At 41.2% G+C, this 17,540-nt stretch overlaps 2 protein-coding genes across 2 annotated transcripts; both read left to right on the top strand.

Moving 5' to 3' along the window:
- The first annotated feature begins 649 nt into the window (after positions 1-649).
- Positions 650-4,005, top strand: mettl2a (methyltransferase 2A, methylcytidine). The gene is made up of 9 exons (XM_072368230.1): positions 650-817; positions 1,107-1,195; positions 1,479-1,741; positions 2,367-2,416; positions 2,518-2,578; positions 2,655-2,794; positions 2,880-2,986; positions 3,333-3,398; positions 3,503-4,005. The coding sequence occupies exons 1-9, from the start codon at positions 666-668 to the stop codon at positions 3,640-3,642; spliced, it is 1,068 nt and encodes a 355-aa protein (XP_072224331.1). The 5' UTR covers positions 650-665; the 3' UTR covers positions 3,643-4,005.
- A 1,408-nt stretch (positions 4,006-5,413) lies between these two features.
- tlk2 (tousled-like kinase 2) lies at positions 5,414-15,989 on the top strand. The gene is made up of 21 exons (XM_072368681.1): positions 5,414-6,128; positions 7,191-7,273; positions 8,739-8,816; positions 8,902-8,971; positions 9,056-9,099; positions 9,289-9,387; positions 9,949-10,050; positions 10,288-10,380; positions 10,583-10,693; positions 10,805-10,941; positions 11,203-11,355; positions 11,467-11,533; positions 11,655-11,752; positions 12,400-12,481; positions 12,827-12,918; positions 13,034-13,123; positions 13,233-13,402; positions 13,691-13,829; positions 13,921-14,032; positions 14,383-14,490; positions 14,653-15,989. Exons 2-21 carry the CDS (start codon positions 7,193-7,195, stop codon positions 14,824-14,826), a joined length of 2,100 nt encoding a protein of 699 aa, XP_072224782.1. The 5' UTR covers positions 5,414-6,128; positions 7,191-7,192; the 3' UTR covers positions 14,827-15,989.
- The last annotated feature ends 1,551 nt before the right edge of the window (positions 15,990-17,540 follow it).

Here is a 17,540-nt window from a genome sequence, read left to right as displayed (position 1 = left end):
GGTAGGATCTTAACACAAACTGTACATTTAATAATTCCATTAATCTCAAATTTGCTCAAGAAAATTATAAATAATTTTTAATAAAAGGGATTAAAAACTGATCTGAAAACTATCAAATACCTTAATCTTTTTCAGTTTTGTTCTTGACCTGTGTCCTAGATGTCACCTCAACTAATTTGGGGTCTTATTCCAGCCATTACACGGGCTTTGGAAAGCGCAATCAGCTGCACCCACATGCAAACAGCCCATTTCCACGGTAATGCGTCATAACGGATGTAAAATAAAAATAAAAATAATTGCACAACATCCAAACCAGAGCACAAAAAAATGCTTAAAAAATCGTTGTCCACAAACAAAGAAAAAAAGACCTCCAAAAAAATGTCAAGATGACACAAAGAAAGACACAATATGTGCAGAGCTACTGCAGCCGGCTGCCACTACTTCACGCCATTGTAGAACACATGAATTTTAGAATGAGGTGGAATAGTTACAAAGGTTATAACTAGGAATATTCAAGTAAGCTGTTCCAAATTAATCAGTTATATTAGTTTTAATCCACCGGAGTTTTAGCAAAGTGGAACTTTAGCAATATCAATATTTCCGGTTATCCCTGAAAGCATCATTCAAAAAACATCCGGCCCTTCTTCCGTTGAGTCAAATCCATCATGGCGGCGCTCCATACCGTGGACGGAGTGGAGGGAGGCACCATTGAAACAGGACTGGTTCTGTCAGATTCATCCACCGGAGACACAAAGAGACCTCAGTTTGGGACACGTTTCCTTACAGACCCGCGACAGGTCTTCCAGCACAACGCATGGTCGGTACCAGAGATCCAAAAGAGCTCGGATATGTTCATGTGCATCTCCAGGATTGTCCTTAAGTTTTAGAAAATTAAGTCACACTTCTGTAATTCAATTTAATTTAATGTACGTGTTTTTGCAAAGCAGATTGTTTCCAGTAATGGCTACAGGTGAAAGCCATTACATGCCACTAATTAAATGATTCTCTATTTGCTGTTTTGATTTACGGTTTGTTAAAGACAGCTTTAGTGTATTTAAAGGTATTGGCAATTGCCTCTCTGGTTAACAGTGTTGTGTGGTCAACAGGGACAATGTGGAGTGGACTGATGAACAAGAAGAAGCCGCTAAGAAGAAAGTCTTGGAAAACAGTCATCCTCTACCTTCAGAGAAACAAGGTGGCTTTATGGCTGTGTATCACATGGCTCATGAACATATATCTCCCCATATGACTTGGTAACAGAGGTATAACTGCTTCTAATCAGGAGGAAAGCATCAACAGTGTTGCGTCTGCATTCATTTTCTCTGAGAAAATGTGTGTAATTTTGGGGCAGAAATTGTGTCATAGATAGCCCACAAGGACTTTTATGCATGATATTTGTCTCATCAAGCTGTATGAAGTGTACAAAATGGACAATATTATCCCTTTAACTCCCTTTACTGTCTTAATTTTTCAAACAGAGGAATACGATAGCCGGGCCAATGAATACTGGAATGGGTTTTACACAATCCACGAGAATCGTTTTTTCAAAGACCGCCACTGGCTATTCACAGAGTTCCCAGAGTTGGCTCCACAGTGTAGCCTTGAATCGCATTCAGATGTGTTGGGCGGAGATGACGAACAGCAAGACCATCTGGATCAAACACAGCGCAGGGATTTTGCAGCTTCATCTCACGACAGCTGTGACTTTCCTGGCTCTTCTGCCACATATCGCATTCTGGAGGTGAGAAATAATTCTGGAAGCAAGTCAGACGAATTTTTCGCTGCACACATTTAAAGTAAAGTGTATTCCACTTCACAGGGGTTTTAATGGAATGTTGTTTTTCCCTGCTGCTGTTAACAGAATTCAGTGAAAGCTGACATTTAAATTTTTTAAATTCATTCTCAAGAATTCTTAAGATTGCATGATTTCTGATGAACCGTTGCACTAGCTTGAATGAGTTGCACTAGCTTGAATGAGTTGAACTAGCTTGAATGAGTTGCACCAGCTTGAATGAGTTGAACTAGTTCCTCTATAGTGTGCATTATCCAGCTTCATATGTTGATTAAACAATTTCCGGAAAGAAGATTAACAGGTTGCACCCACGAAATTGTCTTTAGATATTCACTAAACATCAAAATTTCAAATGATTGTAGCTGTTTTGTCTCTCCTGATCTGACTGAGGGATGTGAAGCCATGAAGACAGCCGTGTTCCTCACTACATGTTAGGAATAGTGCATCCCTGATATGGTGCACATTTTGTAGTCATTTTTGTAATTGTTATTGTCCGTTGAAACATTTTTCAAATGTGCTATGAGGAGATGGAAAAAAAACTAGACAAATTATTTATGAATTGTATTCTGCACAGGTTGGCTGTGGTGTGGGGAACACAGTTTTCCCAATACTGAAGACCAACAAGTAAGATCATACAAGACAGTAACACTCTGAAGTTTAAAGTCACGTTTCCAAAAGACTCTCCTACTCCTCTGATATCTTTAACTGCAGCTCTGCCTTTGCAGTGACCCCGGACTCTTCGTCTACTGCTGTGATTTCTCCAGCACTGCCGTGGAATTAGTTAAGGTGAGTATCTTACCTCAGAAACTCACCTTTTGGCTTGTGAGCGCACTAATGAATGAAGAGTTTCTCTTATCATCAGACTAACCCAGAGTACGATCCTGAGCGCTGCTTTGCCTTTGTTCACGACTCGAGTGATGTAGAAGCCAATTACCCTATCCCTGATGGAACCCTTGATGTTGTAGTGCTAATCTTTGTGCTCTCAGCACTGCATCCAGACAAGTATGAACTTCTTCGGCTTTCATTTGTGTACAACGTAGTGCATCCAATGGTCCCTGTGTAAAAGTGTCCCCCTTTCCTGGCTCAGGATGCAGTCATCCATCAGCAGATTGACACGCCTGCTGAAGCCTGGCGGGACGATGCTTCTCAGGGACTATGGGCGCTATGATATGGCACAACTCCGCTTCAAAAAAGGTTGGTCAGGCTGAAAGCCAGCCTAAATCCAGGCTAAGAAAGGACTATTATGAATATACTATTCTCTGAGATCTGTTTGTCTGCTAGAACAATTTCAGAAGTGACTTAAATGACTTTCGAAGCATTTTAAAAGATAGAACGCCAGCTGTTCTTAAACTTGTTAAAGAATATTAGAAACTATTTCTAATGCAAATAGTAAGTCTGGCCGCACACAATCAGTTAAACTTGGGTTATTTATGCCATATAGAAGTTATAATCAAGTTAAAAAGGCAGTGAATAAATGAATCCATGTTTATTTAATGATTGCTGTTTGTTTCATAATTGTGTGTGTCCTCATTTCTTTCAGGGAGATGTCTTTCAGAAAACTTTTATGTCCGAGGTGATGGAACACGAGTATATTTCTTTACTCAGGGTAAAGTGAGGTTAATTCAATAAGGTCTTACAGAGACGATGTTGCTGATTCCTTCTTTGAATCGTGTGTATAAACATATTTTTCTCTGGTTCTTTTTCTTTAAGATGAGCTTCATGACTTGTTCACTAAGGCTGGGCTGGAGAAAGTACAGAACCTTGTGGACAGACGGCTCCAGGTGAACAGAGGGAAACAGCTCACCATGTACAGGGTGTGGATCCAGTGCAAGTACCGCAAGGCCTCTTGAGATACATGGTGGGGCCAGAGAAAAGAACCCGCCTGGCCAGATCTCGGACTGCGACTGAAACTCTGAGCTCAACTGAAGGTGGTGCTGGCTTTTTCCAGAGGATGTATGGAACCAAGTAGCTTTTTGGAGGCAACAGGATAGTTGAATGCTTTCCTGTATCTCAGCTGCCATAATGTGGATGGACTTGTTTAGTGCTTGTGTTCTGATGGTGCTGCAATCTTGCCTACAGGAGTGATGACTTTCCGCTGATGTGTTCAGTAATCTGAGAAAGGGCTGGTTACCCCTATGAGAAGGTTTCTATTGTGCTATTGTTTTTAATTAGCTGACGTTTTGAAATAAATTTCAAGATTTTTAAAACCTAAACACACTTTTCTTTTTCTTTTTGATTAAAAAAATAACCATACTGGTTGCTTTATTTGATAGAAAACCACATTCTATACCCTAAATTAAATCTGACCTGATCATTTGTTTGAACTTTTATTCAACAGACAAAAGGAGATGATTCTCAGTGACTTCTTTTGAAAACAGAAAAATCCAGAGTTTGATGCTGGTTGTGCATTTAGGAAAGTTGGGAGAGAAGCAAAGAAGACTTTTATAGGTTATACAAGTACCATTGTTCTGGAAGATCATGTTTTCACACGTATTGGTAAAATGTGAGGGTGTCACGATTGGTTATAAAACAAGCAGTTACCAAAAGTTTACTTGTCAAAATAAGGATGGGTTGTTGCAAACCATTTTGTGTCAAAATAAGTTAAAGAATTATTGATAAGTTCAACTTTAAGCTCTCTGACTGTGTAAAGGTAAAACAGAGAAACCAGTATCCCACCATGATCAATTTGGCCACATGGGCTCATGCATAACCATCGTCACCGAACACTGTTGCCGTGTCCAGAATGTAACCTGACACTGGATTATGCCATAAATCAACTCTAGATATGTCACTTGAGTTCTCTGTGCATGAGCTCTTCTCAGAGGTGCAGAAGTTCTGTGGTTTAAAAAAAAAAACCCAAAACATCCAGGTTGTTTTCAAAGAAAGGTACAAAAACCAGCATGTGTGACACCGGGTGTGCACCAGTGTCCATGGCATGGGTGAGAATACCATTGGTACATTGGAATATTGGAGAGACTACCATAAAGATGACATTTTCCCCGAGTGGTCTGTGATTATTTGGACAATGTCAGACCTTGTTCTAGACAACTTACAGCAGCATGACTTTATAGACACAGTGTGTCTTTGTGTGTGTTTGACCTGCCTTCTTTCCATATATGTCTCCTACTGAAAATGTATGACGAGGACAATGTGACCACATACTGTTGACATACAGCTGAAATCATACATACATTAAGCAATAATGGGCTAAGATTTTTAATGGTAAACTTTAACAATAATCTGTTCACAAACAATTAAAATGTGTAAATAGAAGGATGTGAAACAATGCTAAATATGCCCTTTCCCCATTTTCTTATGTGATCTTTCTTTTTTTTCCCTAAATACACTAAAAATAATTTATCTATTACTTGTGTCTGTTACAAAGGTTTAAAAAGTTGAACAAATTTCAGATTTAAGTTGTATTTTAGAAAATCTCTTACAAATGGGTTTGAATTATATAGCTGCTTTGAAGCGTTTTCTTAAAGACTCATACGTGTATGAATGAATTGTGTGACTTGAAAAAATTATATAATTTAGCAATTTTAATGTTATTAAGTAGGTAGGAGATGTGGGTGTGAAAACTTTCTGATCTCTGAACTCTATCCCCAGTTGTCGTGTGGATGGGCGCTGTTTAATTGTATTGTTTGGAGAGGGATTTGCTATTGGTCCAGACAAGAGATTTAGGGCAGGCGTGGACAGAAGGAAGGTGAAAATACTTGAACGATCTCACGAGAAAACATGAGATTTTAGTGATTATTGTTTACATTGCAAAAACATGAGAACCGAACCGAATCGATCCGGATTCAACTGAAACGCTTCTCGCTGCACAACTTCCGAAAACAGATTGGGTTATTATCTGCAGCTGGTCAGGAGGCTGCAGGCGAACTTTGTTTTGATCAAGCTGAGAGCCAGGACCCTAAATTCATCGCACCAACGGGGGAGATACCGACAGGGGGTAACTAACGCTAGCTTAAAGACATTATTTATACCTGCTGAAAATCGCAGATTCTCCTGAGTCGCCATTGTGTGGAGCGAGATACCAGACCAACGAACGGTATGGTTGTCGGAGACAAAGATATGACGGGGATCCCCGCCTAAGGAGTGCGGAAAGGCGGGTTTGGGATACCCGGAGTTGTCGCGGCCTCCAAGGGAACCCTCCGTCGTCTACCTTCAGCTTCACAGCTCGCACCCGACGCTCGAACGTTAACAATCAGCACGCGAGGGACGCGGCTGTGGATGCGGCCTAGCCTGGGAGGGTCTGCCAAGCACCGGTGAAACAACCGAGACGGTTTCAGGGGTAACAACCTCCGGAGGACCGAGCAAATCTTACATTACAGTGAGTATTTGCTTAGGTTGTCGAACAAAGGAACTACATCGAAAGGTGACTTTCCAGTTAGAGTCCAGCTGTCGTGGCACGAGCACCTGGCAACGCAGGACTGAGAAGATGCTTCTTTTGGGGTTAACGCTAGCCCGCTGGATACCCAATGTTTTAACAGTTTACTTTCCCGTTCATTAATTGTGTTGTTGTCCGTCAGTAGCTAATATTTCATCTACATTTGGCTAAACATTAATCAACATTTACGTTTTTGGTTTTTTTTTACGTTAGCCTTTTTACGAAATCACATCTAATGTTAGTAGCTAACCATTAGCTCTTAAACGAAGTGCTACGCTAAGTGATGGCCAATATCGGTGGGCTTGTTAGCTAATTTACCCATTATTAGCCAACGGATAACTCACGTATTTGTTTTAGGTCGCTATGCTGGATCTTGTAGTGTACATTTAGACACTCTGTATAGGCAAAACTAGTGATCATAATGTATACTTAAATTAATATGACCACTGTAAGTTACAGTACATGTAAGCCATAGGTAAAAGACAGTCATAACAGTCAGTGTTGGTTGTGTAACTTAAATCTTCGTACAGGCACTTATTGTCTATTGTGGTCTTTTCAATTAGTGTAAGTGTACTTGGCGGTTCCTCCGTTTGTGACCTTTTTGTAACTACAGCGCTATGCAACTTAGGCCTGTAATGTCAGGGCGTTATCAGGTGATGCCATAATTTTCCAAGCAGTGACTACACATCTGGCCTTAGTTTCTGAGGTATATTCTGTACGTATTTATATATTCATTATTGGTTCTAATTTTGGACAGATAATGCGCTCTATGCTGTAGGTGTCTTAACAGTGTTACATGGCTGGTGCTTGCTGGTCCTAAATAGTGGTGTAAAAACATTGTCAAGCTTATTGATGACTCAGAACAGGAATTTTCCACATCCATATAGCTGAAAACAGCCATGACTCATCACAACTAAATGCCTTTTGAAATAGTGATCCCTCACTTCCATCTGAATATTCCAGCCTCTTCAACGCCTTCCTTAATGTGTGCTCTTTTCTCTGCAGCCATGATGGAAGAATTGCACAGCCTGGACCCCCGACGGCAGGAGCTGTTGGAGGCTCGCTTTACTGGGGTCGGTGTGGCAAAGGTTTGTATGACAGCAGATGTTGTGAAGGTGGAGCATATGAACTCCTTTTTGTTAGAAGTGCTTATAATCACAGATTTTCTTGATTATGTATTTTTGTGAATCAGTGCCCTTCTATATCCCCACTTTACCTCGGTGTCATTTTACTGTTTGACCTATACAAGCTTGGCCTCGCTCCCTTTCTTTGTCTGTCTCTGGAGAAGGTTGCGCCGTGTCTGTGTTTTTTGGCTGGTATGACATGGCATCTCTCTCTGGCTCGTGATGTAGTGGCTGTATATGCAAGTGGTGATGCCTGCCAAAAGGGCCACAGACAGGGCAGGGGTGGTAATGGGAGGAGGAGTGATGGCAGAGCAGGAATGTAGAAATAGTTCTTGACCAGGTGTAAGTGGAGGCAATATTTAGCCTTCTACCCCGTGTCATACAACACTGATGGAGCTGTCTTAGTGGAAGGTGATCTTGGAACAGTTACGGAGCCAGAGTCGGTGCCAGGAGTAGGCCCCTTGCCAGCCATAAGCAGGGCCCAGAGCATGGCATGGCTGCTGCCGCAGAGAAAATCACAGAGAAAATGGCGGCTCCTGCTCAGGCATCATGCCACAATCACCCTGTATGACAAGAGATGTAATGTGTGTGTTTTGGGGGGGGGGGGGGGGGGGGGTGAAGTTTGTTAGCAAATGGACATGAAGAAACATGGGTTGATGGTCTAAAAGCTCTTCAATGTCGGGGTAGTTTGAATTTTTTTTTCTTGATCTTGGACATCCTTATGGCACTGCTGCTCTTTCTGTCATCTCTGAGTTGGCATAAAAGGAAAGACGATTGATATCCTTTGAGGACAAGAGGATAGAAACATTTTGATAATGGAACAGATAGGGCCTGGAATTGTTGCAAAGTGCTCTTCCTTTAGAACAATCAATTTATATTTTTGGTGAGGGGGAGGGGTGGAAAGAAGCTTGAAATCTTGGCTCAAGCAAACCATCTTTACACTGGTTTTCTTCAGAGAAGAAAGGAATGTTTAAGACCATGGTGAATAGGAGAAAAATAGATGACATTATCTAAAGGTGACAGACAGAGGGAGGAATACATCCCCAGCTGCATGCCTAATGTTCAGCCATTTTAGGAGGGTTCAGTGAGAGAGCTCTAGTGTGCTCTGAATGACTAAGTGTCTCTCCCTGATTGGACAGTACCAGCTGAATTCTTATGTGATTCACTTGATTGACAGGCATCACCTTGGGAACTGGAATTAGTACTGATGTATTTCTACACTGAGTGGGGGGTTAATGGTGATGATATTTAGCCAGACCCTCTGCATCCTTCTGATCAGTTTTTCAGCCATTTGGCTTTTTTTTTTTCACAACTTTTTTTGTTTTTTACAGGTTCCCTCACAATCCCATAAATATGCAGTTAAATGTCTGTATTTATCTCTTTCTTTTTTAAGGTGTTTTTGTACTGAATTTCACTCTTATTTTAACAGGGCTCAGGTCAGAGTCAAAATGAATCATCCAATCAGAGTCTCTGCAGTGTGGGCTCACTCAGTGACAAAGAGCTGGAGGTAAGCCTCCATCATATTTTTATAAAATATTTGTGCCAGTCTTCTCTCTGTAGGATTTGGTCATTTTGCACTGCTTTCCTCACAGACTCCAGAGAAAAAGGTGAATGACCAGAGAGTGAGAAAACGCAAAGCGGATCACTTTGACAGCAGCCAAGGTAAGACAGCATTTCTGTTATGGCTCTCTCATCATGCCTCTCACATATCCAACTCCTTCTGAGCTCCCTGCCTCTGTCTTACAGGCAAAGGAGGTGCAAGAGGACTTAAAATTAGTGATTATTTTGAGGTGAGTAGCTGAACATTTGCAGTGTCTTCGTTACACTGTATTTGAACAGCGTTTATTTCCTCTACAATACTTGTATATGGGATGGATAACATTTCATTCTTAATCTAACCCCTTCTTTTAGCCATCTTTGTCTTTCCATTAAACTGCTTTCCTCCTCTTCCGCTTCTTCTCCCTCTATGTGTCTGTCAGTTTGCGGGAGGTAGCGGTCCTGGTACCAGCCCTGCCAGGGGAATTCCACCAGTGGTCCGCTCTTCCCCACAACACTCTCTCTCCAACCCTCCTGTCACGGTGAGCATGTTTGCTCGATGGTGTTTCTCACGCTTCTTCTTTTTTTTCTTTTATTTTTTAAATCTCGGCACTCTTTCTTGCCATTCTCTCCTCCACACTCGTAAGTAACACCAGTAGGTGAAGTTTGTTTCTTATGTGGTCTGTAAACAAGATGCCGACTCGGTCTCCTCGTTGCTTAAAGTTCTCCTAAAAGTTAAAACAAAGGAAATATTGTCATTGTGCAAACATTTGTAATGCAAACACGCTCACCTAAGCTGGCACAGACTGGTTGAAATTAGTGTTGACGGATCTGTTGCAGACGCCTTTTGGTGTTTTGATTGTTCTTCTTCGATGCCTCACATCTCTTTATGTTAAGTTGTTGCTCAGATCAATTTAAGAATTTCTAAGTGCCTTTTGACACATCTCACCTGTGTCTGACTTACTTTTCCCAGGTTGATGTCATGTTTAATCATAACTTGCTGCTCCCGGTCTTGATGAATTATTCGTGTGTAGGAAATCTACAAATTGAGACAGCTAAGGATTTTGAGAGGTTTTTATTGGTTCAGTGTTTCTGTCTCCCAGGTGCAGCAAGGAAGCCCCTCCTCGGTCAGCTCAGCCAACACGGAGCACTCCTCGTGTTCAGTGAAGCCGGCGTCTCTGCACACGCTCCACAAAGCCACACAGGTACTTCACACACTGTTCAGGGCCGGTTGCCTGTTTGTGTAGTTAACTCTGTTATGATTGAATTGTATCGAATGTATGTATGATTGAAAAGTTTTAACTTTGTAATCATATAAACCAACAAATAACAAGAAATCTCAGAAACTGGAATAAATTGTTAGTTTGGACTCTTTGTTGTACTAAATTTCTCAGGAATGATCCACAATTAACAAACAGTCTTGTGCTCACTGTACCCTTTAGTCTGACCTTACTATAGAGAAACTAACCGCAATGGAGAACAACAAGAACTCTGACCTGGAGAAGAAGGAGGGCCGAATAGACGATTTGCTGCGGGTACTAATCTCATTACATTTCATCACTGCTCCTCTGCTTGCCTTTTTCAGTGGTTTTGAGAATATCATGTAATGATTTTTCACTCAAGGCATGTTAGAGCTTACACATTCCTTCTCTGCATGCATAAACCTGCTAAATGTTAAATTTGAGTGAATTTCTCTGACCTGCCCGTTTTCATGCGTGTTTGTATGTTCTGCTCCAGGCAAACTGTGATCTTAGAAGACAAATTGATGAACAGCAAAGGATGCTGGAGCGATACAAGGAACGCTTAAATAAGTGTGTGACTATGTCCAAGAAACTGCTGATTGAAAAAGTAAGTTCATCGTGACCGGCTGTGACTTATTGTAAGGTATTACTCTCCTAACTGTGTGGGATATTGCATTCAACAAATCAAGTTTAATGCATCCCCTCCTCTGCTCATCAGTCCAAACAGGAGAAAATGGCATGCCGGGATAAAAGTATGCAGGATAGGCTTCGACTGGGCCACTTCACCACTGTAAGACATGGAGCATCTTTCACTGAGCAGTGGACGGATGGATATGCCTTCCAGAACCTTATCAAGTAAGTGTCTTCGTCTTACTAACTCAATCATCTCCTTTCTAATGCAGGTATGAGAGTCAAAACAAAGACAAAAAGAAATGTTTCCCATTCGGGATATGTGTGATTTCCCTTTTATTATTTCAGCATCAAGATCATTTCCTTTCTTGTAGATTAAGTAAAGGCAGCTCTTCCATCTTGGAAGTGTGAGAGTTTGCAATTGATCACTGATACAGAGAATGTAATTATGTTTCTATTTCTCACTAATTTACCGTTGGTTTCCAGACAACAAGAGAGGATCAACTCTCAGCGAGAGGACATTGAAAGGCAGAGGAAGCTGCTGGCCAAACGCAAGCCGCCCTCCATGGCCCAGACTCCTCCACCAAGCCTGGAGCAAAACAAACGCAAAAGCAAGACCAATGGAACAGAAAGCGAAGCGTAAATTGCTTTTATTAATCTATCCTCTCTTTGATATCAGCGTCTTGGTTTTTTGTCACCACATGTATACATATTTTAAGTTGCACTCAGATTGTTTCTGTTTTCATACAGATTGTCACAAGCAGAGTACCACGAGCAGGAGGAAATCTTTAAGCTGAGACTAGGACATCTTAAAAAGGTAATGCCTGCTGTTTTTATGACTGGTATTGGATGCCACCATGATTATTTGAGTCTCTTTGTTGCTATATAAACTTTTGACATAATGTTGTTGATTATTTTTATATTTTTTTCCCACGCAGGAGGAGGCAGAGATCCAAGCGGAGCTGGAGAGATTGGAGCGAGTGCGGAATCTACACATACGCGAGCTGAAAAGGATCCACAATGAGGATAATTCCCAGTAGGATTTCTTTCCCCTAATAGACATGGAATGCATAACAATTCTGGTTTCCTCACACTGTTAAAGTAAATCCTTAGTGTCGGTCTTAGATGATGGAAAGCTGTAATGTAAATGATGCTCCTCACAGCCTCATCAGCCACATGACTGCTTGATAAACTTCTCTTGACGTGGTTGCCACAGTTAATTGTGCAGCTATTTTGTTTGTTTAATCGAACCTTCGTGGTGTTCGATTGTGTTCGATCTAGATTGGGTATCTAGACATTTAAATCCAGGGATGCCATTTCCCATTTGGAGATGTGAATCTCTTCTTGCAGTCGTTTTAAAGTGGTCGGAGTACTTTGCAGCTTTTAAAGTTCAAGCACACTTTAATCTCATGTGTAATCTTCTCAGTTTGTCAGTGTGGCTGCATTTATTTGGACTTGTTCCAAGATGAAAGTGATAGGGAAATGTTATTTGGGCCAACCTGGAAAATTGCAGTTGTAACCCGGTTGACTATTCAGGCATGAGACTGACGCACAAAATTTCTAGCAGAGAGTAAAAGAAGGATGTGCTTGTATGAAAGTGACCTCTTGTCTTTTTGTGGTTAAACTTTTGTCATGCATCACTACGCTCTAACTGTTACTTGCATCCTTTTTCCTTCTGTCCAGATTCAAAGATCACCCTACGCTAAATGACAGATACCTGCTGCTCCATTTACTCGGGCGGGGAGGTTTCAGTGAAGTTTACAAGGTGAGAAGGACAAATATTTCTTATTCAGTGTAGCTATAGAAGAGGTTGCTCAGTATTTTTTCCTCTTCCAAGACATTTTTATAGTATTTATGTATTCATACAGTCACTCTGCTGGTTTAGTAGTTGGATGTATTCTTGGTGTCTGTGTCAGACGTGTCATTTTCTTGATGTTAATTCAGCTTTCAGAGATTGTGATGTTAAAACTGGTGAATACTGAATACAAGAGTCCATCACGGTATAAATGATTAATGAACACAGCCATTTAAAAGGGGTCAGAGTCTCACTGCTGCTAAAACAAAAGTTCCCAGTGTAGGTCGTCTTTAACAAGAGACCTTTGTTTTGCAGGCCTTTGACTTGACAGAGCAGAGGTATGTTGCAGTTAAAATCCACCAGTTAAACAAGAACTGGAGGGATGAGAAGAAGGAAAACTATCACAAGTGAGTGTTTCCAAGTCAATACCGTTGTATTTTTACCATATTTACCTTTTACGGATGCTCTGCTCGCAGGTTTACTGTATATTTAAAATGAATGCTGGAAATGTTTTCATTTCAGACATGCTTGCAGAGAATATAGAATCCATAAAGAGCTGGACCACCCACGAATAGTTAAACTCTATGACTACTTTTCACTTGACACTGACTCGTAAGTCATTCCAACATATGTATTTAGATTTATGGAATTAATCTTCAGTGAAACCTTAATTACCTTAAGTTTACTTGCTCTAAAACAAAATCTCCTTGTTCTGATGCAGGTTCTGCACAGTTCTGGAGTACTGTGAGGGCAACGACCTGGACTTCTACCTGAAGCAGCACAAGCTTATGTCGGAAAAAGAAGGGCGCTCCATCATCATGCAGATAGTTAATGCGCTCAAGTACCTCAATGAGATCAGACCGCCAATTATCCACTACGACCTTAAACCCGGTGAGGCTTCACGACATCAACCTTTTTTTTTTTCTCTTTAAAGTTTGGTTCAGGGGGTGCACAACTCTGGTTATTAACATACTTTAATTGCTGAACACATGAAGACTTATAAGAGCAAGTGTAATGAATTTAAAAAAAATTGAGGTTTGGCTGTTGATCTTGTCGCTCCTCTTTTCTTTTTTTTTTCCCCCATTAAGAATCAGCAGAACTAAACTCAACCAAACCTTTAATTTTTGATCAGATGAAATGTCAAGTCACAGACTTTGGCCTTTTCCTCTCCCTGCTCAGGTAACATCCTGCTTGTGAACGGCACCGCCTGTGGGGAGATTAAGATCACAGACTTTGGCCTGTCAAAGATCATGGACGATGACAGCTACAACTCCGTGGACGGAATGGAGCTGACATCCCAGGGAGCAGGGACATATTGGTAAGATTTGCACTGCAATTGACACTCAAGAAAAAAACATTTGTTTGTGAATTTTATTTGTATTGATATGGATCTTCTATTTTTTCTGAAGGTACCTGCCACCTGAGTGCTTTGTAGTTGGCAAGGAACCACCTAAAATCTCCAACAAGGTTGACGTGTGGTCGGTGGGCGTCATTTTCTACCAGTGTTTGTATGGCCGTAAGGTAGGAGACACCATCTTAAAATAAAGCAACGTAGTTTTTACAAAAGGGGGGGTTGTTTTGTTTAAAAAGACACAATTGTGACCGTTTAACTGTATAAAATACCATCCCAGTACCTCTCCTGTAGGAAGAATAGGTGCCTCTTTTCTTTTATAAATCAGGGAGTATTGGTCATCGGATCAATCAGACGTGCCAGTTGAAGGGCTACATGACCACTGCTCCTTGATCTGCAGAAGAAAAGAGGCACCTTACCTTTGTAGCTACAGGCCAGGATTTGGCCTAATATTGCTCATATTGATGAGACTTAGTCCAAACTTCAGGTTATACTATATTTGCGTCTCTTCTTTCTTTAGCCCTTTGGTCACAACCAGTCCCAACAGGACATCCTGCAGGAGAACACGATTCTGAAGGCCACAGAAGTTCAGTTTCCCCCTAAACCTGTTGTCACACCTGAAGCTAAGGTAATGGACGCTGTCACCATACTGCTCTTCTCTTTGTCCTCTTTTCTCAACTAATGTCCACAGAAATACAACATTTTATAATTCATTCAAAAACTTCTACCTAGATATTATATAAGTTGATATTTGTGTATCATCCGACTTTCGCATCTTTTCTCTCCGCAGGCCTTTATAAGGCGCTGTTTAGTCTACCGTAAGGAGGACCGCATCGATGTGCACCAGCTGGCCAGTGACCCCTTCCTAATGCCACACATCCGCAAGTCGGTGGCCTCCTCGGGGACTTCTGGCATGGCTGTTGCTTCCACATCCAGCTCCTCCAACAGCAGCGCCTCAAACTGAGCCCACACCCTTTAAGGGAATGACTTAATCTTTTGAAATGGTGGAATGGGGTGGGGGTGATGCCATTTTGTCTCCCTCCTCCTTTCAGCATCCCACCTTGCCATGAAGAGCTCAAGGGAAACTGGTCAGGTCCTGGCAAGGGGTGGGTGCGAAGTCATGGAAGGGTTGGGAAAGGAGACGCTTGTCCTCCATCCCTCTGATGTCCATCCACCCCGGCCTACCTGTCCTGCTTTCTCACAAGGGTGGCATTGTTCTGGGGGTCAAAGCCCTGGATGACTCGCATTGCAAAGGGGTGAGATTTGGCACTGTGTTGATGAAAAGTGGGGTTTGTGTTTTGGATCTTTCTTTTCTGCTTAAAAAAGAGCAAATAATATGAAGTATAGAACTGCTTCAGCTGGGCCAGATGGAAAGGACTGCGGAAGGCCTCATACCCACTCTCACACACACATGCATGAGCCATTCTGGTCCAAGGTAGTCTGAACTCCCCAAGTTCAAACATTTTGTTTGTGCTCATCTCTCTGAAATCAGCAGACAGAGCCAGTCAGAGCTGTTCTTCTGTTGAACCTTAAATACTTATGGAACTATGTCATCCAACTTGCTGTTCTGGAAACCGCTTAAACTCCAGACCCGCACAGTTTGTGACGAGGAGGGAGAGAAGTTACAATCCCCTTCCTCTCATGTCCTCGTCAAACTCCAGTGACCAAAGCTTAGAACTTCCAGCTGGTGGCAGTGTTCCACCTCAGTTTTTATAATGAATGGTTTTAGAGTTGTGCTACTTGAGATGAAGTGGAAGCTGCAGAGAAATGACCCCTTTTTAATTTTTTTAATTTTAATTTTTTACAAAAAAAAAAGCTGTTGGATTTAACCAGTTTGTGGAGAAAACTGTTTCAAGTTGCCTTTAATTAGAATTGTTATTGTTTTAATTCCCCTTCCTCCCTTTCCATAAACACACATATTTATTTAGGTATGTTTGAATTTATTTTTTGGCCAATAAAATGCAAGCGACTGGTTTACCTGGTAATACTGTTGGGGGAGATTGGGCCTTAGCAGAAAGTCGCATAAACCATTAAATACTATTGGTTAAAAGATGTTTGCTGGTCTGTGACTCTGTGTGACTGGATTTCCCATCACTGTTTTCTTTGAAAGAATGTCTTCATGCCTTATGTCTGTACTCAGCAATTCATTATTTTTCTTTCTATATTTGGTTTCACAAACCATAAATCAAATATATATATTCAACACAGGACTTGCATTCAGCCCCCTTGTAGCCAGAGAAAGGTCGTATTGTGGATATTGAGAAACTGGGTCCATTCTCTGATAAGCCTCTAAATCAAAGCAGTCGTCCTTGGTCGGGACTGTAATCCCAGACTGTGATGTCAAATGAGCTCTGACAGTTTTGACAGAGAGATGGCTTTGTAGATGAGCATTGTGTTACTGCAGTGTGGCGCTCAAATGGTGACATCCTAAATGCTGCTCGGTGTTAAGTCCCATTTGAGTATGAAGTTATTACATTTAAACCTCAAGAGAACGTGGAGAACAACATCAACACATCAGTCATTTTAAAAGCCAACTTTCAGTGAGTTCTCATTTGTGCTGTCTGCAGTCACATGCCACGTAATACTTGACAAACTGGGTATTTGAACATGCATGCAGAACTAGAAAAATTGTAGTTCTGCAAGCTCAAAACATGGATTTATGTTTCAGGTAGAAATACCAAGCATTCAAAACCATATTGATAGGAAAAAGCATGCAGGAATACTGTTAATTTGATTTGGTAATAAATCCCTGCCAAGCTTAGAATAAAGTAGTAATGCTGACAATACTACAAAGGCATAGAGGACCACTTGTGACAGGACAGTGCACAAGCTGAGCCACACCTAATTTCTTTATATATTTCCATTAAAATGACAAATTGGCGCAAACACATGGAAATACAGTATGTAAGGCAAAAACAGAAAGTATAAATCTCCTGAGCTTTAAGTCAATATTTGGTCTGAGCACCTTTATTCTCCATCACAGCCTGAACCCTCTCAGACAAGCTTTCTGTCATTTCTTTAAGAAGTCTTCAGGAATAGTTCTCCAGGCTTCTTGAAGGACATCCCAAAGCTCTTCTTTGGATGTCGGCTGCCTTTTGTCCCGTTCTCTGTCAGATGATCCCACACTGCTTCAATAATGTTGAGGTCCGGGCTCTGGGGAGGATTCATCCCTCCATAAGACCTGTTGCCACTGATTTTCAGTCCACTTCTTGTGTCATTTGGCACAGCTCAGCCTTTTCTCCCTGTTTCCCTTCCTTAAGAACAGCTTCTTGACAGCCACCCTTCCATGGAGACCATTTCTGATGAGGCTTGGGCCAACAGTAGATGGATCAGCTGAAGGTCCAGATGCATCTCTCAGGTCCTGTGTCAGGTCTTTGCTGGATTTTTTCCTCTTTCTTAAGGACATAACTTTCAGATACTGTTTATCTGCTGTAAATAGTTTTAATTTTTTGTCCTCTACTTATCCATTTTTCTTTTGATGGACACTCTGCACACAATGCTGAGATATACCAGATTCTCGGCTAACGCTCTAATGGATTCATCTTGTTTGTGTGAAATTACTTCTACCTCTCAAACTGTGTTATTCTTGGCATTTTTTGTAAATCAACTTAAAAAAAAAAAAGAAGGAGCAATTTATGTGTTATATAATTCAAATAGGTTATTTGCTATGCTGTCTCT

This window comes from Leuresthes tenuis, unplaced genomic scaffold (assembly GCF_036924035.1).
Source record: "Leuresthes tenuis unplaced genomic scaffold, fLeuTen1.0.hap1 SCAF_17, whole genome shotgun sequence".
NCBI classification, from domain to species: domain Eukaryota; kingdom Metazoa; phylum Chordata; class Actinopteri; order Atheriniformes; family Atherinopsidae; genus Leuresthes; species Leuresthes tenuis.
This window is presented reverse-complemented; position numbering and strand designations above follow the sequence as displayed.

Excerpts from the sequence above, each read along its gene's own strand:
- mettl2a (XM_072368230.1), top strand. The coding sequence starts at position 666 with ATGGCGGCGCTCCATACCGTGGACGGAGTGGAGGGAGGCACCATTGAA. Across the intron at positions 1,196-1,478 it reads TCTACCTTCAGAGAAACAAG|AGGAATACGATAGCCGGGCC; the intron begins GTGGCTTTATGG and ends TTTTTCAAACAG. Across the intron at positions 2,579-2,654 it reads CTGCCGTGGAATTAGTTAAG|ACTAACCCAGAGTACGATCC; the intron begins GTGAGTATCTTA and ends TCTTATCATCAG.
- tlk2 (XM_072368681.1), top strand. The coding sequence starts at position 7,193 with ATGATGGAAGAATTGCACAGCCTGGACCCCCGACGGCAGGAGCTGTTG. Across the intron at positions 10,942-11,202 it reads GCCTTCCAGAACCTTATCAA|ACAACAAGAGAGGATCAACT; the intron begins GTAAGTGTCTTC and ends GTTGGTTTCCAG. Across the intron at positions 14,033-14,382 it reads AGTGTTTGTATGGCCGTAAG|CCCTTTGGTCACAACCAGTC; the intron begins GTAGGAGACACC and ends TTCTTTCTTTAG.